Source organism: Lissotriton helveticus, chromosome 2_1 (assembly GCF_964261635.1).
Source record: "Lissotriton helveticus chromosome 2_1, aLisHel1.1, whole genome shotgun sequence".
Lineage (NCBI taxonomy): Eukaryota > Metazoa > Chordata > Amphibia > Caudata > Salamandridae > Lissotriton > Lissotriton helveticus.
In genome coordinates, this window is record NC_136059.1 from 52,551,355 (window position 1) to 52,575,946 (window position 24,592).

General features: G+C 50.7%; 1 protein-coding gene across 2 annotated transcripts in view; it reads right to left on the minus strand.

Moving 5' to 3' along the window:
• The window catches only part of LOC144817703 (uncharacterized), a 190,339-nt gene that overhangs the window by 117,603 nt on the left and 48,144 nt on the right, over positions 1-24,592 (minus strand). For both annotated transcript variants that reach the window (XM_078674464.1, XM_078674465.1), the window contains 2 exons: positions 14,537-14,644; positions 142-243 (listed from right to left, as the gene is read on the minus strand). In XM_078674464.1, coding sequence (XP_078530590.1) covers positions 142-243; positions 14,537-14,644 — 210 coding nt within the window. The remainder of the gene's footprint in view (positions 1-141; positions 244-14,536; positions 14,645-24,592) is intronic.

Below are 24,592 nucleotides of genomic sequence, written 5' to 3' on the forward strand. Positions count from 1 at the left end.
TTTGGTATCTGCCAACCTAACTCTAGATGGCAGCAACTTATACTTCTTCATACAATGACAGAACAAGTGTGGGTGGAGCTGCAGGTGAAGTGTGGTTATTAGCATCCCATACATAAGTAAAAGCATCATTGCCACACTTACATCTGACTCCCAGCGCTATGGTAGTCACCAACAGCAAGAGGCAGGTCACCATCAGGATGTGGGTGGGGTGAGCAGCAAGTACCCTTCTCCAGAGCTGAGAAGCTGACAATTAGAAAAGTTCATTTCTGATTACAATCACAGTTAAATAGCTGAAACATCAAACAAGAGGCTTGGAAAAACAGTTTCATGTGAATGACTTTGCATCTCTTATCCTTCATCACATAACTTAGTCTGAACTGACCAAAGAAAATAAGCATTATCAATTGTTGAAGGTGTCACTAATTTTCAAGTTCCACATAAACAATTCAATACATATTAACAGGTAAAATGTTGATATGCCCTAATATCCAGCATTGCATCCACATCCCTACTGAGAGTAGATGCAGAAGTAGATATGTGAAACCCCTACCTTCTGACCATGAGTTCACAAACTCACCTGATAATACCTGCTGAGAGCACCTTCTCTCCAACTAAATTGATTTTACATATTTATTTAAAATTTTTACAATCCAATTAACTACCACTAACTCAGAAATCTTTCCTCCCCTCTCCATGTCTTATCTCCTCCTGCACAGTAATCTTGTAGCAACTTCATTCACCCCTGTCTTTAATCCAATGGCATGAATTCAGGCTTCCACTATCAACCAGACAAAATGTTACTCTTCCTATATTTATTCAGCTGATGGACTCATCTGCTGTAGGCAACTAGAACTCTTCCCTCCCGCACAACTTACCCTTTCCAAAGGAAGTTCTCAAATGACTTCAGGAAATTCTGCATAACGACAGATGTTGTCTCCGTGCTAAATGCCTTCCTTAGAATCTTAATTACAAGGACCTAACCATTATCATCAATATCCTGGACCAATATTCAATTCTAGAAATTATCTAACTTGACCAAAATGTAGGTACTGCTACATCCAACAGCAACACTGTCTTGAAACCTTTTAACACCAGTTTTGTTTGTGCCGTGATGGAAGCAGCAGTATATGTCGTATCTACCTGCACGTAGCAGCTCATAGCACACACTTCACACTTCTTTACACCGCCATGGAACAATAAATTTAATTTGAGTTTTATAGAGTGCGCAAATGTCCAGCGCTTCTTGGTGCTAGTGAACAGTCACAAGCAAGAAAACTCAAACTGATCAATTAGCAAAAAGGTGTGTTGTAAGCCCTTCCTGTAGAGTAACAGATTAAACTATGTCTTTAATGCATGGGGTACCAATCAGCCAGCAGGTCTACAACCTCTGAATTGGTGATCTGTGCCACAATCATCTCAATGCCACCATAATGACACTATCACTATAATGTATTCTAGCTGTGACAAATCCTTTCACTCCTGGTTATTAAACCCTACACCACCACAGCCATGCCTTCAACTACACAGGTCTCTTTCATCAGCTAGGATACCAGTGTATTTGAGAGACAATCCTGACCACATCATAGAGATCTTCAAATCCAACAACCAGTATCCTGGTAGCATCACAACATATAAATCTGTTCTTATCATTAAATGCAGTCCCCACGGGTCAAATTAAATTTTTTAGATTAAACACCAGCTTCACAAAACATCCCTTTCCACCACAAAATATTTGCACTTCTATTCTTCACAGATTTTCAAAGCAAAACCTTATATCTATGAAGGAACTGTGTCTAAAACACTAACCTTAAAAATTGTTGTATAATTCACACATAGATTACCTAGGTTTCTGCAGTCAGTCACAAATGAAGAGTCAGGTGTTTGAGCGTTTTTAGCAGTAGTTAAAGGCTGTTAACAACCTCTCTAAAATACCATCTGCCCATGTACCAACTCAATTTTTCAAGTCAGTAACCTATTACTGACTTGTAAAATAGAGCTTGTGAGTTGGAAATAGGGTGGGGCTATAGGAAGTAGCAGGGAGTGTTGGAATGCTTACGAGTGGAATGCGGTTGCAAAACATTCATATTTTACAGATTCAGTGAAGGAGGTGGTAACACATTCTCACATTGTAGGATCCCTTCCCCTTTGTGAATGTGGGCAGCAACATTTTTTAGGAGCTAGAAGTGGTCCCACGGACAAGGGCCTACTCCTAAAAATTAAAAGGTAGGTTTTCATTTTAATTTCTGAAATGCATTCCGTTTTCGTTTAAGGAAAAAGGGTTGCCTTTCAATAAAAAATTGCTTTATTTAAAAGCAGTCACAGACATAGTGGTCTGCTGACCCCAGCAGGCCACCATCCATGTGATTATTAAAGGCCATTCCAAGTGAGTTGCAAATTGAGACCTACCTCATGGAAATTGATAAGTAGGTCAGTTGCGACCACATTGGGAATCGCTAAATGTGTCTGAGACACTGTAGTACATCGTAATTTGCAAGTCCCTAATTGCGAATTGCAGAAAACACTATTACAGAATCACAAAATGAAAAGGTTGTGCATCTGACCCATAGCAATTTGGAATGAAGCAAGCTCTGACAGTACCCTGGACACATTAAGGTACCTCTTCTTCATCAATGGCTCGAAATGGACTATAGTCTTCTCTAGAAGCAAAGAGCAATAGCCCATATCCTTAAGATACTTTTAAGAAATTCAACTACAATATTACACCTTCATTAGAAATTTCATGACAATGATAAATGATTCTATCTACCCCAAATCAAGATATTCCTCATTGTCTAGCAGAACACTGTCTTCCAACATCCTCTTTTCTTTACAAAAGGCCTGACTTTCTCATCAGCATGAAGAACTTGGAGGTACAATTCCTTGACGTTTCCATCATGATGATTTATTGGAGGTTGAGGCCTCTTTGCACAAGTCTGGCTATGCAGGTGGTGGAGTTTTTTAACCCCTCCACAACATTCCTTAGTGAGTAAGAACACAGGGCGCAGACACTGTGATGGCTCTACAATATTCGCATAATCTCCAAAGGCCCTCTAATAACAAAGGACTTCAAACACCCCGTGTGTGATATCCAGGAATATCCTTTCTTTACTACATTTTTCGGTAAAACATTTCTCCAGACCTGAGTTATATAGGATCTTCTTTGCATTAATCTTACTGCCTGCAAATATTTTTCATTTCTGGCTCTATGACATTGGGATCCGTATTGTAACTCATGCTGGTGTCAGCAACATAAGCAGTCCTATCAATCACATTGCATTAACTCTATTGGTCATGCGCTTCATAAGCTACTAACCTAATTGTTTTGGATCCATACATGCCTGCATCAATATCAGGAGCTTTCTATGGGTTCCTCATCTCCACTGTAAGTTGACAGTGTGGATGAAACCTAGATTTACACCACAGATGCCCCTTGGACTACTGGGATGAACGCCCTACTATTTAATTCATGTATGTGGATCAAAAGATATATCTCAAAAATTGTATATCATCAAGGAACACCTCAATGACCAAACATGTTACTCAGATCATATATATGTTTACGAATGGACATGATTTCCAAAAGCAAGAGCAACCTCACTTTTATTCTTTGGCCTCACGACTAATGGGTTCTATGAACAGGAACCAATCAGCACGATGTTCAACCATTGGTAAATTTCGTTTATCAAAAAGCAACATAATTTTCCCTGTTTATAAGTATTATTATTATCAGTGCAATGCGTCATCAGGTCAAGACAAGTCAACGATGCCTATTTTCAACCATCCTATTACATAAACATACATGTACATTCAGTTTTTGAAATCTTTGATGCATGTTATTATGATTATATAGGAGACCTGTCTAAATTGCAGTGGAATAGACTAAATGCTTCATGACAAGAGATATTTTAGCTCAGCCTGATTGGAGGGTTGCAGAAGTGAAGCATCCTTTAAACCTTGCAATTTGCACCTTAACATCCACAACACTGCCACATATTTTAGCTGAAGTGAAATATTTCAGTCAACTATTATCTTCCTTTGGAGGGAGCAGATCCTAAGCTAGAAGTCTGAATAAATGGAAAAAGGAGTTTAAGGTTCTGTCCTCCCTAGGACTGATATTCCTGACTTTTCCCCATTTAAACTAAAGGTAGATTTCATTCATAGAAAGCTGATTATAATCCAAGCAGTTAAAATAACACAGAAAAGTATTTTTTCAGCCAGTGCTAGAATTCTGTGGCAACAGTGTCATGTGGCCCATAAGGACATTGTGATTTTTCACTAATTTAGCATAAACACATTGCACCTTGCCTGCTGCTTTGCACATGCTACTACACGTCTTTATTTTTTTGCAATGATTTCAAAAACTGCTTTCCCATGAGAACTCATCGCTGTGTTCACTCTCTTCATGATCCTGGGATTGACTGAACATTATGTGCAATGTTGAACAACAATACCCCTTGTTATTTTGCTCTGGCCAGTCCTTAGCCCTCAGACAAAACTTGCAGACACAACTGTTGTTTGGACAGTGTACTTGGGTTTTTAGTTGGGTGCACGATTAGGTGACACACACTTGGAGAGGGACCTTTCCAAGGAAAAGAGCAAGACAACGTCTATGATGTGGATCTACGATCTATAGTCTAAGCTGTGGGGTCTGCTGACAAAGCCCAGAGATCTTCTATTATATGATAATACTTCTTCTTAGCAAGGGGAGGGAGGTTAGGCACTATAGTCCTTTCTCCATTGTCTTTCTATGAGGACATCTCCCTTCATGATTTATGGACTCTCTGTTATGCTGACAATATTTGTACTATGCATATTCCTGCCTGTTGTGGCAAGTATACTGCATGTTCGGGCACGTTAGTTGAAATAAATATTTTAAACTATTTATGACTCTGTCAGATCTTATTGTGGACGAGTACAAGAATGTGAGCGAAAGGGTGTGTCTTGTTAACGGGATTCCTGAGAGATCTGGGAGAGTTTCCTCTCATTAGCTTCTCTGTGAGTGAGTAGGAGAGCAAGTGAGACACTAAAGCTACTCGGTCCTGTGTTTGAGGGTACTAAGGTGGTAGGAAGACCCAGTCCCTATACACCAAGGTTCCATATTCCTGGGCATAGTGCTGTATTTTTGAAGAATCCCTTCAACAATAGCACTCATCTGGATGCGGATCCAGCAGATGATGTGGTGTGTGTAGCGGTGGGACCACAGAGAGAAGAAGGCGGCCACTTGGCTTGCACTCCTCAGTGATTCACAAGAGAGTACATTGATGATCTGTTAGACGGACCGGGAGGGTCGGCCGAGGATACGGGGAGAGGTCTCCGGGGAGAGCCGTCTCCAGTGAATCGTACAGACAAGTAACTTCCCCCCCACAGACGGACACCACACAATGATAAAGTTCAACGATACTTTATAGACAATTCTTCAAGTACGGTAGAATGGTACAAGGAGGTCTGGACTCAGGGGTCCCCTCTATTCTGGTCTCTTGTTTGGGAAAAGGGTAGCGGGACAGTCTTGTTACCAAAACGATGGAAAATAGCTCTCAATCCTCGAGCTCGGTGGTGTAGATGAACGGGCCGCGGCGGAGCCAGCAGGTCCCGAGATGGATGAAGGCAGACGACGGTACGCGGCAGAGCCAGCAGGTCCCGATGAAGGTGGTGGTTACAAACGGTCCGCGGCTACGCCAGCAGGTCCCGACGATGAGGAAGGATAGGGTGGTTCCCAAAGCCGCGGCAGCGCCAGCAGGCAAGACGAGGGTGCACAAGACAGAGCTACGGCAGCGCCAGTAGTCCGTCAAGGATGAGTTCTTCTTTGCGTCTCTCGACTCCAAGATACAACTCCCGTCCTGCTCTGGAGCTGCCCCAGTTATAGGGCTGGTGTGCTTTGATGTCCGGACCCTCGCACTTGGAGGTCGGGAGGTCCGGGATGAGGGGGTTCAGACACCCAGCAGGGGGGTGGAGCCAGCGTCCGGGGAGGCGATGGGCGAGCGGCACTTGGCGGGTGAGAGCCATCGACACCTCCTGCTCCCATTGACTGACCAAGTAGCCCGCTCACCTCCTGGGTGGATGTTGGTGCCGGAATGTCTGAGGCCTGGCCAGGCCCAGGGTTGAGGTCGATCGGGGGCCAGGCGGCCTCGTGGTGGAGTGTCCAAGATGGCGCCCAGGATGGGCGCGCAGGCCGGTAGTGGGTCGGCCTACGGGGTCAACAGGTTCGAGTGTAGGGGTCCCTGCGGGGACGGTGGACGTGCAATGGTGGTGTGTGGTACTTGCGTGGCTGGTTCGGGCCTGGTTGGGCCGGGGGAGAGCGGCCCTTCATGTGGCCTGTCCAACATGCGTCCCCCCCAGCTGAAGGCGGGGAGAGTTACCCGTTCTCTTGGGGACTCTTCGCGTCGAGGCGGAAGAACCGGGACAGGCCATCTGCGTTGGCGTGATCGGGCCCAGGCCGATGTTCAACTGTGAAGTCCATCCCTTGTAGGGAGATGGACCAGCGTAGTAACTTCGGGTTTTCCCCCCGCATCTGCATCAGCCACTGCAGGGGTCGGTGGTCGGTCTGTACCCGAAAGGGTGTGCCAAACAGGTAGGGCCGGAGCTTCTTGAGGGCCCATACCACCGCGAAGGCCTCCCTCTCTATGGTGCTCCAGCGTTGTTCCCGTGGTAGGAGTCGCCGGCTGATGAAGGCCACCGGCTGGTCATGGCCTTCGGTGTTCACTTGGGACAGGACTGCCCCAATGCCATGGTCGGAGGCATCCGTCTGGACGATGAACTCCCGGCTGTAGTCGGGGGCCTGGAGCACAGGGGCGGAGCACATGGCGGCTTTCAATTGTTCAAATGCAGCTTGACACTCTGGGGTCCAGTTGACTTTCTGGGGCTGATTTTTTGACGTGAGCTCTGTGAGGGGCCTCACGATAGTACCATAGTCTTTCACGAACCTTCGGTAATAGCCCGTGAGGCCCAGGAAGGCTCGTACCTCGGTCTGGGTAGTGGGGGGCTGCCAGGACTGGATGGCGGCAATTTTTAGCTGCAGAGGGGCCACCAGGCCGCTTCCCACCTGGTGCCCGAGGTAGGTTACAGACCCTTGCCCAATTTGACATTTGCTGGCCTTGATCGTGAGGCCAGCTTGCTGAAGGGCGTGCAGTACTGCTCGGAGGTGGTGGAGGTGCTCGGACCACTGGTTGCTGTATACAGCGATGTCGTCTAAGTAGGCGGCGCTGAATCCTTCGAGCCCCGCCAGGACCTGATTGACGAGCCGTTGGAATGTTGCTGGGGCATTCTTCATGCCGAAGGGCATGACTGTGAAATGGTAATGGCCATCGGGCGTGGAAAAGGCAGAACGTTCTTGTGCCCGGGGTGTGAGGCCGATTTGCCAGTAGCCCGCCGTCAGGTCGAAGATACTGAGGTAGCGGGCAGCTCCCATGCGGTCGATTAGTTCATCTGCCCGGGGGATGGGATGTGCGTCTGTCCTGGTGACCGCATTCAAGCCCCGGTAGTCGACGCAGAACCGGAGTTCTGGTGTGGTGCCGGGGGCAGCTGCTTTGGGGACCAGTACTACAGGGCTGGCCCAGGGGCTGTCTGAGGGCTCGATGACCCCGAGCGTGAGCATTTTGGCTACTTCCTCCTGGATGCAGGCCCGTACCCGATCTGGCACGCGGTAGGCCCGGTGGCGGATAGGGGGGCTGTCCCCCGTGTCCACATCGTGCGTACACCAGGAAGTGACCCCTGGGGTGAGGGAGAACAGGCTGGCGAATTGTGATATGAGAACTTGGCACTCCTGGTGTTGCTCTCGGGTGAGGGCCTCTGAGAGTCGGACCCCATCTACGGAACCGTCTTTCTCCCGCGTTCGTAGGAGGTCCGGGAGGGGCTCGGAGTCCTCTTCAGCCCCATTGTCTGTGGCCATCAGGAGGCTGAGTTCTGTCCGTACAAAGTGCGGTTTCAGTCTGTTAGCGTGGAGGACCCGGAGGGGGTTCCGGGAAGATTCCAAGTCGATGAGATAGGTAGCCGGACCCTTGCGCTCGACCACCTTGAAGGGCCCTGTCCACTTGTCTTGTAGGGCGCAGGGTTCGGTGGGGGACATCACCCATACCTGTTGCCCAGGTTCAAACTCGATGGAGGAGGCATTCCGGTCATACCACCTTTTCATGTCCTCCTGACTGGCCTCTAGGTTGGCTTTTGCTAGTTCTCGGAATCGCCGGGTCTGGTTGCGGAGTGTTAGGAGGTAGCGGAACACATCTGGTGGGTTCTTTAGAGGGGGCATCTCCCAGCCTTCCTTAACTAGGCTGAGCGGCCCGCGCACGGGGTGTCCATACAGCAGTTCAAATGGGCTGAAGCCCAGGGACTTCTGGGGAACCTCTCGATATGCGAAGAGAAGGCACGGCAACAGTACATCCCACTGGCGACGGAGGGGCTCTTCCAACCCCCCGATCATCCCTTTGAGCGTGCGGTTGAACCGCTCAACGAGTCCGTTTCCTTGAGGGTGATAGGGGGTCGTGAACCGGTAGGTAACCCCGCACTGTTGCCAGAGAGATTTCATGTATTTCGAAATAAAGTTCGTGCCTCTGTCACTGACGACCTCCCGGGGGAAGCCCACCCGGGAGAAGATCCCCATCAGAGCCCGGCCGACTACCGGGGCTGTCACAGTCCGCAGGGGAACAGCCTCCGGGTAGCGGGTGGCGTGGTCCACTAGCACCAGGATGAATCGATGGCCTTGTTTTGTGCGCGGGTCCAGGGGCCCTACGATATCGATTCCGACCCTCTCGAACGGGGTGGTGACCACGGGAAAAGGTTGCAGGGGGGCTTTCAGTTTGCGGCCGCTCTTCCCACTGGCTTGGCACGTGGGGCAAGATCGGCAATGCTGGTGTACATTGTCCCTCATTTTGGGCCAGAAGAAGTGGGTCACCAGGCGGCTATAGGTTTTGTCTTGACCCAAGTGTCCTGCCAGGGGGACATCGTGGGCCAGGTTTAGCAGAAAGTCTCTAAAACGGAGGGGTACCACTAGGACTCGGCTGGCCCCCAGCTCCGCGATCCTTTGCTCACTGTACAGCAGATCATTGTCCCAGTAGACCCAGTGAGTTCCGGAGGTATCCCCTGCGCTTTGGGCTAGCGCTTGCTGGCGGAGTCCCTCGAGGGACGGACAGGTCCTTTGTTCTTGGCGAAATTGTTCTTGCGTGGGCCCCCCCTCTTGAGGCCACTGGTCGAGGTTAGCGAGGTCTGGAGGTTGAGCTGGTTCGGGGGGGACGTCACGGTCGGTGGTTTCGGCGGGGGCGACCGGAGGCGGTGGCGCCGGCCATTCGAGTTCCTCTGGGCGGGTGTTGGCACGGGCGGTCATGGACCGGGTGGTGACGCACGCCCAGTCCGGGACGCCCAGCATCCCCAGGTGCTCTTTTCGTTCGACTGCTGCCCATGGAGAGCTTTCCAGGTCATTACCCAGGAGGCAGTCTACGGGGGCATCATCTCGGACCGTCACCTTCAACATGCCGGAGACCCCTCCCCATTCGAAGGGGACGCAGGCCATCCGACACAGACTTTCTGAGTTATCGGCTGAACGTACAGGGCAGAGAATGTTTGGTAAGTATTGTTCGGGGGTCACCAGGTGACAGCGGACGGCTGTTACACTGGCCCCAGTGTCACGAAGGGCTTCCGCCCGGCGTCCATTGATGCCTACCCATTGGCTGTACTTCTGGGTATTAGCGGGTAGGGGGACCCGCGGGACCATGTCTCTCCCCCCTAGGCAGGCGAGAGCCATGGCGGCTGGCTCCCATTCTTGGTGTTCCTGTTCATATTCTTCTTGTTCCTCTGAGATCCGTTCCTCCCCCAGAGCAGCAGCGGCTACTTGGCGGGGTCTTGGGCTCTGGTACTGGGGGCAGTTTGGGTCGTTTGCATAGTGTCCGACTCGTTGACATCGATGGCAGGTAACATTGGCTCGAGGTCCCGGTCGCGCTGGGGTGCTGCCCCGGTTGGACGGGGGGGTGGGGCTGATAGTGGGGGTGACCGGAGCGTTGCTTCTTCCGCGTCCTTGGCCTCCACCTCCTCGGGGACGGTGCTGACCATTGTTGTTCCGGTTCTGTTCGGAGGACCCATTTCGACTCACTCTGGTGATCTCCCACCGGTCAGCTTCGGCTGCGAGCTGCCGGGGATCCGTTAACTTGCTGTCGAGGAGGTGCTGGCGAAGTTCAATGAAGCAATTGTTCGACAGATGCTCCCATACCATAAGATTGAACAGTTGTTCGTAGGTTGTGACCTTGCTTCCTTTGATCCAGCCCTCGAAGGCTCGGCTAAAGTAATTGACATAGTCCACCCAAGTTGTACCTGGGATGCGGGTGCAGTCTCGGAACCTCTGACGGTACATCTCGGGTGTGAGGCCATAGCGGGTGAGGAGTGCCGCTTTCATATGGTCATAGGAGGTCATCTGCTGGTCCGGGAGTTGCAGCAGGGCGTCGCGGCCCTCATTGAGGAATCTCCCCCACAGACCGGCCCCCCAATCGCTTCTATCGATCCGGTGTGCAGTCATAGCGATTTCATAGGCCTTAAACCATTGCTGGATGTCGTCCTCTCGGAAGTATTCTCGAACGACATCCTTGGGGATGTGTACCTTCTTCTCTGTTGCCCCTGGAGTGTGGGGTTGCTCGGGCACCCCTGTTTCTTTATTCTGTTTGCGTAGGTCGATTTCAGCTAATTTCCGTTCATGTTCATATGCCAGTTTCTTTTCCTCGAGCTCCCTTTGTCTCTGTTTCTCCTCTCTTTCTTCTCGGAGACGCAGGTGCTCTAAGTTGATTTTCTGTTCGGCCAACTTTAGTTCAACGTCCATTTTGAGCCGGGCCATTTCCAGCTCGTGTAGTCGGGTTCTTTCTCGTTCCTGGATCTCGCCTGGCGAGAGACCCGTTCTTCGCTCTTCAGGGGCCATGGGGGTTTGTGCTGTGATGTCTTGATCGGGGGTTCCGGCAGCCCCGGTTTCTGCCCAAGATTCCAGGGCCTGCTTAAAGTCATCTTTGGTATTTAGTCCGGTGGTAGCGATACCTAATTCGATACAGAACTGTTTAAGTTCACGATGGCTGTACTCGCCCAATTTCTCCATCTGGAATTTCTCCGTTGATCCGCTTTCTTTAGTTGACATCGTGATTCGCCGTGGGGTGAGCTACTCTCTGTACGGTTTATGCGGTGATTCGGATCCCGTCGCTGGCCACCAATGTTAGACGGACCGGGAGGGTCGGCCGAGGATACGGGGAGAGGTCTCCGGGGAGAGCCGTCTCCAGTGAATCGTACAGACAAGTAACTTCCCCCCCACAGACGGACACCACACAATGATAAAGTTCAACGATACTTTATAGACAATTCTTCAAGTACGGTAGAATGGTACAAGGAGGTCTGGACTCAGGGGTCCCCTCTATTCTGGTCTCTTGTTTGGGAAAAGGGTAGCGGGACAGTCTTGTTACCAAAACGATGGAAAATAGCTCTCAATCCTCGAGCTCGGTGGTGTAGATGAACGGGCCGCGGCGGAGCCAGCAGGTCCCGAGATGGATGAAGGCAGACGACGGTCCGCGGCAGAGCCAGCAGGTCCCGATGAAGGTGGTGGTTACAAACGGTCCGCGGCTACGCCAGCAGGTCCCGACGATGAGGAAGGATAGGGTGGTTCCCAAAGCCGCGGCAGCGCCAGCAGGCAAGACGAGGGTGCACAAGACAGAGCTACGGCAGCGCCAGTAGTCCGTCAAGGATGAGTTCTTCTTTGCGTCTCTCGACTCCAAGATACAACTCCCGTCCTGCTCTGGAGCTGCCCCAGTTATAGGGCTGGTGTGCTTTGATGTCCGGACCCTCGCACTTGGAGGTCGGGAGGTCCGGGATGAGGGGGTTCAGACACCCAGCAGGGGGGTGGAGCCAGCGTCCGGGGAGGCGATGGGCGAGCGGCACTTGGCGGGTGAGAGCCATCGACACCTCCTGCTCCCATTGACTGACCAAGTAGCCCGCTCACCTCCTGGGTGGATGTTGGTGCCGGAATGTCTGAGGCCTGGCCAGGCCCAGGGTTGAGGTCGATCGGGGGCCAGGCGGCCTCGTGGTGGAGTGTCCAAGATGGCGCCCAGGATGGGCGCGCAGGCCGGTAGTGGGTCGGCCTACGGGGTCAACAGGTTCGAGTGTAGGGGTCCCTGCGGGGACGGTGGACGTGCAATGGTGGTGTGTGGTACTTGCGTGGCTGGTTCGGGCCTGGTTGGGCCGGGGGAGAGCGGCCCTTCATGTGGCCTGTCCAACATGATCCCATGCCTATATGGAGAGTGCAATGACAGACAAATGGTCTATTACACTGTATGCTACTTAGAGTATGGACAGCAATGTTTTATGGGTGATAGTGCCATGAGCAAGCAAGAGAGATTAAAATGAAATTAACACTTCTTGCAGACCTTATCAAGCTTGACATTGAGCTCTACTTACAGTTCTTTCCAGAATTCTGCTGGGGTGCAATAGATTGGAAAGACATCATTGGTTTTGGCTGCTACTCACTCACAAATAAAGCAGCAGCACCCTTTAAATAAATTAATATAAGAATGTTGAAAGAATGGGTAATTATGAAATGGATACAGAGAAACCTCAGTTTACTTAAGCCCCTGATGGAGATCATTAATGTGGATATTCCCAAATTCACAGAAAGGGATATAAAAACTTCGAAATTGTTTGCAAGTCCAAGAGAGGCTGGAATCAGTGATTTAAGGTGTAAGACATTGTACACCAAGAGCAGGAGAAAAATTAGCAGATGGCACACTTTTAGGGAACTTGCAGTAAGGGAACCACGGTTTACAGTTCACTCGTTGCTGTGATTTTCAGGTTACTGTCAGGTTAATGTCAGATGCTTAATGGGTAATGATAAAACTTTAGTGAAAGCTCAGCCAATTGGGTGGATAGAGGAAGGATGCACCATCCAGTCCCTTAAATGTCCTTTGCTGGAGTTTACTTTAAGGATCAGCTTGCTATTTGCAGGTTTTAACTCTTATTTATCCTTACGCTTCTTACAGTGGTTGAGAAACTGGAGTTGTAGTACTTGGAATGGAGCGGTTTTGTGAGTGGAGTGCATTGGCAACGCGGAACTGGTGCAGCAAGGGCACTGGTGATGGTGGCAGCAGGCTATGTGGGGAAAGGTTCATGAGGGGGCATCACTTCTACAGACCTGTTTAGCCAACATCTTCTTGGTTCCTCTCCTGATCTCTACATGTGCTTGACATTCAGTGTCTCACATCTTTCCTTCAGTCATTCTTTCACAGCAGAACCTGTAATCCTGCAAAAAGCCTACTCCCAGGAAGGATCTTCACTTTGCGGCGGCACAAGTAAATCTGTTGCACAGCAATGAAGGTCTCCTGAAAGGCCTAACATGTAGAAGAGGAAAAGATTGAGTTGACAGATCAGAACTGATCCTGGGGCTGCCACCTTCTTCTGCAATGTTCCATCTACCCACCCTGCTGTCCATGGCCTCCTCGCTGTTGAATGTCCTTGAGGAGGAGGTCAGAGCCGGAGAGAGAATACTGTATGTTCTAAGTGGCGAGAGATGATACCTGTTGACAGAGGCAGAGCTCCACCAGCAGATTAGATGATCTTGGAAGCTATTTAGGTGTGCAGTCCATGAGAGCAGCTCTGAAGGTGGTAAAGGATGCCTGCATAGGTGAGGGTGAGGGAGTCTGTGAGGGGCAACTGGTGGCTGTTTAGAACTGAGTTTTGGATTGTCTTGCAAAAAATGATATTGATAAAACCCAGAAGTGTAGTTGTCTTGAGTAAGGGATGCTAGTAATTACTTCTGAATTTTGTCCGTACCTAGGAAATATCATATCCATTGTTTGGTTTGGTCAGTGATTGATGCATTCAAAAAACATTCTGCTTGTCTTATAGGATTTTTTTTTGTTTTTTTAACTGAGATGTACTCCACCACCATTCCAGGTTCCAGCCCTGTCTTTTCCTTATGTGTTACTAGCAGACATATCCTGAGCCATGAGTGTTTTTCCTACCCACCAATTTCCATTCCTAGCATCATTTAAAACAGCAGAGCAATAGGTAGCCCCTCAGGCCCATTCATATGTTACTTCTTAGGTTGTTTGATGGCTGCATTTTGTGCTCTTCTGCACATGGGATTTTACAACAGAATGTAAGAGAAGGGATTGTGGATTAGTACACCTAAACCAGATGTGAGGTATGAACCTAAATTGTATCACATATAACACAAAATCCAGTCCATGCAGCAGTTTGAATTAGGCTGTAATATGTTTCTCTGATACGTCTACAAACAGCTTTGTTTCATCGTGGTTAGAAAACATTAGTACATCATTTTGTATCATATTCCATTTGCACTCAGTAGCATTCAACTATTTGTAGGGATCAGGGATGACAAAAAGCATGTTTGGTGTGTTTTATTTTTCATACAGTGTTATATGGTGTCATAGCATGCATGGCTACCTTATACACTGTGCCTTGCTATATGGAAGTTCACCTTCCATATAGCAAGCTCTGTGCCTCTGCATGGTCTTCAGTAACCCATGCACGGCAGCAGCTTTAAACTGAGGGAAAAAATGTAATTGCATACCTTTACTTGAAGTCCGTGAAGAGTCAGAAATAACATTGCCTCCAACAGTCTGAGTGACCTTCACTTCGGCATACGTGATCTCTCCGGTTCCGCCATATGCCTGGCAGCCTGTAGTCATGAGACCAATGAAAAAACACAGTCAGATAATAAAACATTCACTTGTTTGGCTGTATTGTGCTTTGAGATGTGTTGTCTCTCCCTGTCTAATGATTCTGCTAGTTGAAGATAATTAAAGGTTCTGGCACCACTACATATGGCATATATGTTTCGGCCATCATCTGCCAACCTGGTAAATTGGTCTTCCTGAGGACCTGGAACAAAGTCTCAAATGACTTTAATGGGCAGGTTTACAAGGGAATTGACGCATCTGCATAGATGCATCAGTTTCATTGCGTCAGCGCTGAATGTCCTTGCGCCACTATAGATGCGCTGTATTTACAATACAGTGCTCCATGGTGCAAGGATTAACAGATGCGTCAGAAATTCTGACTCATCTATTGGTGCAAAAGTGACATATTGCTGGAGTTGCTCATGAAAGTGACGCAACTCCAGCAATGTGCCACAATACATGAGTGAGTCCCATTCAAAAAGCCCTGCGTAATTCCTTATGCCTTGTCTCAGCAGGCGTAGGGATTTTGACGCAGTAAACGCATATAGTGATGCAGTGAAATCTTGTAGATTTCACTGCGTCAGTTCTACATGGCTTTTTGCATTGAAACGCCCACTCTGCATACATTGTACCTGATGCAGATATAATGTGACACAGAGCTTTACAACGTGACGCATCTCCATAGATGCGTCACATTGTAAATGGGCCACAAAATCGTCACAAAAGTGACACAACGGTGGCGCAAAAGTCACACAAGTGGCTTGTAAATCTGCCTCTAAATGTTTAAGTGTAAACACAGGTAGGGGATACGCAGGGGCCAGGACCAGAGCTGGTTTAACTGCCACCCATTTTTTTAAAGAAAGATTGACTATACTGAGGACCTTCCTTTGGCCTCCATGGGCGATACCTACACTCATTTGGAGATGTTACTGGACTTATTGGAGTTCAACCAAATGTATGTGTGATTGTGTGCATGCAAGTATATGACTGGTGATCTTTCGCATGCTCTACGGCTGGGTTCACACCTAACATCATTAAGCACCTTGCTCTGGGTCCTGAGGAAGGCAGATTTACCAGGTTGAAGGATGATGGCCGGAACTTGTAGACCAGCTGCAGTATCACTAGGGCACCTAGTTATCGCCCAACAGCTGGCATATTCCTAGCCGTTGAAGTAGGGTGCAGAGGGAGTGCTACTCAGTGGTGGAGAGGCTTGTAGGTGATAGATTCAGGAGGTCTGCGAGGGAGCACCTGCCATTCCAACATCATACTATCTTTGAAATGCCTGCAAACATGAAACATAGCATACACCTATATTAAAATCAACTCTTCATTCAAGTCCTCCTTTTCATTCCATGCTGACTGTATTTTTAATATAAATTGGTGTCTTGAGAAAATTAGATATTATTATTCCTTCACATATTTTTAGTTATTCTGTGTAATATTTCCCAATCCCTCTCCCGAGAAGAGGTTCGGACTATAAAGGGTAAAATGACAGAAAGGTATAGATTAACTTGTGTTGCCTCATATAATCTATTGATAATCTTTTCGGGAAGAGTACTTATGTATTACAATTAATTTCCTACTTTATGTGGCATTTAAAGGATTTGTGAGGTATGTGTTAGACGGAGAGGGCCCAATCACAAAAAGTGGTCTGAGACAAAATCCCAACTTTACGTCTTTCGGTATTCACAGAAGGCATTTAGGAGTAGTAGAGTAAGGATTTTGTCTCAGTCAATCTTAAGGTTTGGTCTTAAGTTAAACTCAAGACAAATTTAAGTTTAACTGAGACAAAATCCTAGTCATGAAGTTAGGATTTTGTCTCAGTTAAGCTTAAGTTTGTCTTAAGTTTAATTTCAGGCCGAACCGTAAGATTGACTGAGAAAAAATCCTAACTTTAGTACTCCTAAATGCATTCTGTGAATACCAAAAGTCGTAAATTTAGGATTTTGTCTCAGATTACTTTTGTGAATCAGGCCCGGAGGTCTTGAACATGCTCCTGCTAGTTGATGTGCTCTGGTTTGCAGGCAGGTTTTTTCAGTATAATGATGATTTAAGAATTTAGGAAGAGACACGATGTTCTTGAAAAATATAATTGTATATTCGACATATTGGCTTGCCATTCTGGTAGAATCTATTTGCTAAATCTAACTTTGCCAATTCTACCATTTTAATATACATTTGGATCAACCCAGTATGGGCTTTCAAGTAATTGACCGGTATTGAAAAAGTTTTTAGCATTTGTATGTACATTTTATGCTCTATCAACCTTGGTCTACAGGTTGATCTTCATTTCATTAACTAAATACATAATACCTCAATGTATCTTACCATATACGTTTTCTAGTAATGTTATTTTTCTAAACGCCAATAGAACTATAAAACTATTGGAATGATGTATGCGTTTTTTAAATTCTCATCATCCTATTCTTATATTACAATTCAAAATGCTGTATGTAGAGTGTGAATGCATAGATTCTTGAAACTTGATCAGTCAAGGGCCATTGTGTGGAGCAGTATAAACACATTTTGGGAGTGTGACACTACAGGATTATATCACTGGTGTATCCCTTGAAGTATATTCATGTCTAATCAAGATCATGATAGACTCTATTAATGTGGAATTGAAGTGTACACATGGTGGGCCTTCCATGATGGAGGGGATGTTCGTATTGAGTGACGTCAAGATCACACATGATATGCCATTCAAGTTGGGGACGATGCTGGGATTCAGTGATGTGGACTTGAATAGACCTAGCAGTGTTGAACATCACACAGGGGTTGGTCATCCTGTGTCAGATAGAAAATGCTTATTATAGAGACAAGTGGGTGGACAGGAACATGCAGTCTGCAAGAAGTATTAGAGACTTGAGTGAGCGCAACCTGTAGAGGGTGCAGCCTGCAGGAACTAATTAGAGACTTGAGAGAGCACAAAGTGTTAGAGGCTTGGAAGAGTGTACCCTGTGGGGGGGCAATTAGCAGGAAGTGCTAGAGAATAGAGAGAGTGCATACTGTGGGGGGTGGAGTCTGCATGATGTGTTATAGACTTGACAGAGCGCAACCAGTGGGGGTGAGTCTGCAGTAAGTGTTAGAGACTTGAGAGAGCGCACCCAGTGGGGGTGAGTCTGCAGGAAGTGTTAGAGACTTGAGAGAGTGCACCCAGTGGGGGTGAGTCTGCAGGAAGTGTTAGAGACTTGAGAGAGCGCACCCTGTGGGGGTAAGTCTGGAGGAAGTGTTAGAGACTTGAGAGAGCGCACCCTGTGGGGTTGAGTCTGCAGGAAGTGTTAGAGACTTGAGAGAGCGCACCCTGTGGGGGTGAGTCTGCAGGAAGTGTTAGAGACTTAAGGGAGTGCACCCAGTGGGGGTGAGTCTGTAGGAAGTGTTAGAGACTTGAGAGAGTGCACCCAGTGGGGGTGAGTCTGCAGGAAGTGTTAGAGACTTGAGAGAGCGCACCCAGTGGGGGTGAGTCTGCAGGAAGTGTTAGAGACTTGAGAGAGTGCACCCAGTGGGGGTGAGTCTGCAGGAAGTGTTAGAGACTTGAGAGAGCGCACCCTGTGGGGGTGAGTCTGCAGGAAGTGTTAGAGACTTGAGAGAGCGCACCCTGTGGGGGTGAGTCTGCAGGAAGTGTTAGAGACTTAAGGGAGTGCACCCAGTGGGGGTGAGTCTGCAGGAAGTGTTAGAGACTTGAGAGAACGCACCCAGTGGGGGTGAGTCTGCAGGAAGTGTTAGAGACTTAAGAGAGCGCACCCAGTGGGGTGTAGTCTGCAGGAAGTGTTAGAGACTTGAGAGAGCGGACCCAGTAGGGGTGAGTCTGCAGGAGCTGTAAGAGACTTGAGAGAGTGTACCCTGTGGGGGTGTAGTCTGCAGGAAGTGTTAGAGACTTGAGAGAGCGCACCCTGTGGGGTTGAGTCTGCAGGAAGTGTTAGAGACTTGAGAGAGCGCACCCAGTGGGGGTGAGTCTGCAGGAAGTGTTAGAGACTTGAGAGAGCGCACCCTGTGGGGGTGAGTCTGCAGGAAGTGTTAGAGACTTAAGAGAGCGCACCCAGTGGGGGTGTAGTCTGCAGGAAGTGTTAGAGACTTGAGAGAGCACACCCAGTAGGAGTGAGTCTGCAGGAACTGTAAGAGACTTGAGAGAGTGCACCCTGTGGGGGTGTAGTCTGCAGGAAGTGTTAGAGACTTGAGAGAGCGCACCCTGTGGGGGTGAGTCTGCAGGAAGTGTTAGAGACTTGAGAGAGCGCACCCAGTGGGGGTGAGTCTGCAGGAAGTGTTAGAGACTTGAGAGAGTGCACCCTGTGGGGGTGAGTCTGCAGGAAGTGTTAGAGACTTGAGAGAGCGCACCCTGTGAGGGGGGTGTAGTCTGCAGGAAGTGTTAGAGACTTGAGAGAGTGCACCCTGTGGGGGTGAGTCTGCAGGAAGTGTTAGAGACTTGAGAGAGCGCACCCTGTGAGGGGGGTGTAGTCTGCAGGAAGTGTTAGAGGTTTGAGAGAGCGCACCCTGTGGGGGTGCAGTCTGCAGGAAGTGTTAGTGACTTGAGAGAGCGCACCCTGTTAGGGTGTGTCTGCAGGAAGTGTTAGAGACTTAAGAGAGCGCACCTAGTGGGGGTGAGTCTGCAGGAAGTGTTAGAGACTTGAGAGAGCGCACCCTGTGGGGGTGAGTCTGCAGGAAGTGTTAGAGACTTAAGAGAGCGCACCCAGTGGGGGTGAGTCTGCAGGAAGTGTTAGAGACTTGAGAGAGCGCACCCTGTGGGGGTGAGTCTGCAGGAAGTGTTAGAGACTTGAGAGAGTGCACCCTGTGGGGGTGAGTCTGCAGGAAGTGTTAGAGACTTGAGAGAGTACAGCTTGTGAGGGGGGTGTAGTCTGCAGGAAGTGTTAGAGACTTGAGAGAGCGCACCCTGTGGGGGTGAGTCTGCAGGAAGTGTTAGAGACTTGAGAGAGCGCACCCTGTGGGGGTGAGTCTGCAGGAAGTGTTAGAGACTGGAGAGCGCGCACCCTGTGGGGGTGAGTCTGCAGGAAGTGTTAGAGACTTGAGAGAGCGCACCCTGTGAGGGGGGTGAGTCTGCAGGAAGTGTTAGAAACTTGAGAGAGCGCACCCTGTGAGGGGGGTGAGTCTGCAGGAAGTGTTAGAGACTTGAGAGAGCGCACCCTGTTAGGGTGAGTCTGCAGGAAGTGTTAGAGACTTAAGAGAGCGCACCCAGTGGGGGTGAGTCTGCAGGAAGTGTTAGAGACTTGAGAGAGCGCACCCTGTGGGGGTGAGTCTGCAGGAAGTGTTAGAGACTTAAGAGAGCGCACCCAGTGGGGGTGAGTCTGCAGGAAGTGTTAGAGACTTGAGAGAGCGCACCCTGTGGGGGTGAGTCTGCAGGAAGTGTTAGAGACTTGAGAGAGCGCACCCAGTGGGGGTGAGTCTGCAGGAAGTGTTAGAGACTTGAGAGAGTGCACCCTGTGGGGGTGAGTCTGCAGGAAGTGTTAGAGACTTGAGAGAGTGCACCCTGTGGGGGTGAGTCTGCAGGAAGTGTTAGAGACTTGAGAGTGTGCACCCTGTGGGGGTGAGTCTGCAGGAAGTGTCAGAGGCTTGAGAGAGCGCACCCTATGGGGGGGTGCAGTCTGCATGAGGTGTCAGAGGCTTGAGAGAGCGCACCCTGTGGGGGTGCAGTCTGCAGGAAGTGTTAGAGACTTGAGAGAGCGCACCCTGTGGGGGTGAGTCTGCAGAAAGTGTTAGAGACATGAGAGAGCGCACCCTGTGGGGGTGAGTCTGCAGGAAGTGTTAGAGAGAGCACACCCAGTGGGGGTGAGTCTGCAGAAAGTGTTAGAGACTTAAGAGAGCGCACCCAGTGGGGGTGAGTCTGCAGGAAGTGTCAGAGACTTGAGAGAGTGCACCCTGTGGGGGTGAGTCTGCAGGGAGTGTCAGAGGCTTGAGAGAGCGCACCCTATGGGGGGGTGCAGTCTGCATGAGGTGTCAGAGGCTTGAGAGAGCGCACCCTGTGGGGGTGGAGTCTGCAGGAAGTGTTAGAGACTTGAGAGAGCGCACCCTGTGGGGGTGAGTCTGCAGGAAGTGTTAGAGACTTGAGAGAGCGCACCCTGTGGGGGTGAGTCTGCAGGAAGTGTTAGAGACTTGAGAGAGCGCACCCTGTGGGGGTGAGTCTGCAGGAAGTGTTAGAGACTTGAGAGAGCGCACCCTGTGGGGGTGCAGTCTGTAGGAAGTGTTAGAGACTTGAGAGAGCGCACCCTGTGGGGGTGAGTATGCAGGAAGTGTTAGAGACTTGAGAGAGCGCACCCTGTGGGGGTGAGTCTGCAGGAAGTGTTAGAGACTTGAGAGAGCGCACCCAGTGGGGGTGAGTCTGCAGGAAGTGTTAGAGACTTGAGAGAGCGCACCCTGTGGGGGTGAGTCTGCAGGAAGTGTTAGAGGCTTGAGAGAGCGCACCCTGTGGGGGTGAGTCTGCAGGAAGTGTTAGAGGCTTGAGAGAGCGCACCCTGTGGGGGGGTGCAGTCTGCAGGAAGTGTTAGAGGCTTGAGAGAGTGCACCCTGTGGGGGGTGCAGTCTGCAGGAAGTGTTAGAGGCTTGAGAGAGCGCACCCTGTGGGGGGTGCAGTCTGCAGGAAGTGTCAGAGGCTTGAGAGAGCGCACCCTATGGAGGGGTGCAGTCTGCATGAGGTGTCAGAGGCTTGAGAGAGCGCACCCTGTGGGGGGTGCAGTCTGCAGGAAGTGTTAGAGACTTGAGAGAGAGCACCCTGTGGGGGTGTAGTCTGCAGGAAGTGTTAGAGACTTGAGAGAGCGCACCCAGTGGGGGTGAGTCTGCAGGAAGTGTTAGAGACTTGAGAGAGCGCACCCAGTGGGGGTGAGTCTGCAGGAAGTGTTACAGACTTAAGAGAGTGCACCCAGTGGGGGTGAGTCTGCAGGAAGTGTTAGAGACTTGAGAGAGCGCACCCTGTGGGGGTGAGTCTGCAGGAAGTGTTAGAGGCTTGAGAGAGCGCACCCTGTGGGGGTGAGTCTGCAGGAAGTGTTAGAGGCTTGAGAGAGCGCACCCTGTGGGGGTGAGTCTGCAGGAAGTGTTAGAGGTTGAGAGAGCGCACCCTGTGGGGGGTGCAGTCTGCAGGAAGTGTTAGAGGCTTGAGAGAGCGCACCCTGTGGGGGGTGCAGTCTGCAGGAAGTGTTAGAGACTTGAGAGAGCGCACCCTGTGGGGGTGTAGTCTGCAGGAAGTGTTAGAGACTTGAGAGAGCGCACCCTGTGGGGGGTGTAGTCTGCAGGAAGTGTTAGAGGCTTGAGAGAGCGCACCCTGTGGGGGGTGTAGTCTGCAGGAAGTGTTAGAGGCTTGAGAGAGTGCACCCTGTGGGGGGTGAGTCTGCAGGAAGTGTTAGAGACTTGAGAAAGCGCACCCTGTGGGGGTGCAGTCTGCAGGAAGTGTTAGAGACTTGAGAGAGAGCACCCTGTGGGGGTGAGTCTGCAGGAAGTGTTAGAGACTTGAGAGAGCGCACCCTGTGGGGGTGAGTCTGCAGGAAGTGTCAGAGACTTGAGAGAGCGCACCCTATGGGGGGGTGCAGTCTGCATGAGGTGTCAGAGGCTTGAGAGAGCGCACCCTGTGGGGGGTGCAGTCTGCAGGAAGTGTTAGAGACTTGAGAGAGAGCACCCTGTGGGGGTGAGTCTGCAGGAAGTGTTACAGACTTAAGAGAGTGCACCCAGTGGGAGTGAGTCTGCAGGAAGTGTTAGAGACTTGAGAGAGCGCACCCTGTGGGGGTGAGTCTGCAGGAAGTGTTAGAGGCTTGAGAGAGCGCACCCTGTGGGGGTGAGTCTGCAGGAAGTGTTAGAGACTTGAGAGAGCGCACCCTGTGGGGGTGAGTCTGCAGGAAGTGTTAGAGACTTAAGGGAGTGCACCCAGTGGGGGTGAGTCTGCAGGAAGTGTTAGAGACTTGAGAGAGCGCACCCTGTGGGGGGTGCAGTCTGCAGGATGTGTTAGAGACTTGAGAGAGCGCACCCTGTGGGGGTGCAGTCTGCAGGAAGTGTTAGAGACTTAAGGGAGTGCACCCTGTGGGGGTGAGTCTGCAGGAAGTGTTAGAGGCTTGAGAGAGCGCACCCTGTGGGGGTGAGTCTGCAGGTAGTGTAGGAGACTTGAGAGAGCGCACCCTGTGGGGGTGAGTCTGCAGGAAGTGTCAGAGGCTTGAGAGAGCGCACCCTATGGGGGGGTGCAGTCTGCATGAGGTGTCAGAGGCTTAAGAGAGTGCACCCAGTGGGGGTGAGTCTGCCGGAAGTGTTAGAGACTTGAGAGAGCGCACCCAGTGGGGGTGAGTCTGCAGGAAGTGTTAGAGACTTGAGAGAGTGCACCCAGTGGGGGTGAGTCTGCAGGAAGTGTTAGAGACTTGAGAGAGCACACCCAGTGGGGGTGAGTCTGCAGGAAGTGTTAGAGACTTGAGAGAGCGCACCCTGTGAGGGGGGTGTAGTCTGCAGGAAGTGTTAGAGACTTGAGAGAGCGCACCCTGTGGAGGGTGCAGTCTGCAGGAAGTGTTAGAGACTTGAGAGAGCACACCCAGTGGGGGTGAGTCTGCAGGAAGTGTTAGAGACTTGAGAGAGTGCACCCTGTGAGGGGGGTGAGTCTGCAGGAAGTGTTAGAGACTTGAGAGAGCGCACCCTGTGGGGGTGAGTCTGCAGGAAGTGTTAGAGACTTGAGAGAGTGCACCCAGTGGGGGTGAGTCTGCAGGAAGTGTTAGAGACTTGAGAGAGTGCACCCAGTGGGGGTGAGTCTGCAGGAAGTGTTAGAGACTTGAGAGAGCACACCCAGTGGGGGTGAGTCTGCAGGAAGTGTTAGAGACTTGAGAGAGCGCACCCTGTGGGGGTGAGTCTGCAGGAAGTGTTAGAGACTTGAGAGAGCGCACCCTGTGGGGGTGAGTCTGCAGGAAGTGTTAGAGACTTGAGAGAGCGCACCCTGTGGGGGTGAGTCTGCAGGACGTGTTAGAGACTTGAGAGAGCACACCCAGTGGGGGTGAGTCTGCAGGAAGTGTGTTAGACGGGGACCCTGAGGGTCGGCCGGATACTGGGGGAGAGATCCCCGAGTGGGACCGTCTCCGGCGATCGTACAGTCAAGTTACCTCCCTCCCCACAAACAGGCACCACACCAAGTCGAGTTCAATGCTTTATGTAAGGTTCTTAAGGTAAGGATATCAGCGATACAGGATATCTCGGACCCGGGGGTCCTCTCACTTCTAGTCTCTGTAGGGAAAAGGGGGTAGCGGGACAGTCTTGGTACCGGATCGGTACAGGTGCTGTTACGAGGCGAGCTCACAATCCTCGAGCTGGAGTGTCTGTGGATCGGGCCGCGGCGGCGCCAGCAGGCCAAGATGATAGTCTCACAAAGCAGAGGGCCGCGGCAGCGCCAGCCGGCCAAGTCGATGGATTCACGAGGCAGAGGGCCGCGGCAGCGCCAGCAGGCCAAGACGAAGGGTTCACGAGGCAGAGGGCCGCGGCAGCGCCAGCAGGCCAAGACGATGGTTTCACGAGGCAGAGGGCCGCGGCAGCGCCAGCAGGCCAAGACGATGGTTTCACGAGGCAGAGGGCCGCGGCAGCGCCAGCAGGCCAAGACGATGGTTTCACGAGGCAGAGGGCCGCGGCAGCGCCAGCAGGCCAGTTACGGATGAGTTCTTCTTGGGTCTCTCGACTCCAGGATACAACTGCCTTCCTGTCCTGGGGCTGCCTCAGTTATAGGTCTGGCACTCTTTGATGTCCGGACCCTCGCTCTTGGAGGTCGGGAGGTCTGGGATGAGGGAGTCCAGACACCCAGCAGGGGGGTGGAGCCAGCGCCCGAGGAGGCTGGGGGTGCTCGGCACCTGGCGGGGGAGAGCCATCGACACTTCGTACTCCCGTTGACCTGCCAAGTGGGCCGTTCACCTCCTGGGTGGAGGGTGGTGCCGGGATGTCGGGGCCTGGTCAGGCCCAGGGTTGGGGTCGGGCTGAGGCCGCACGGCCGC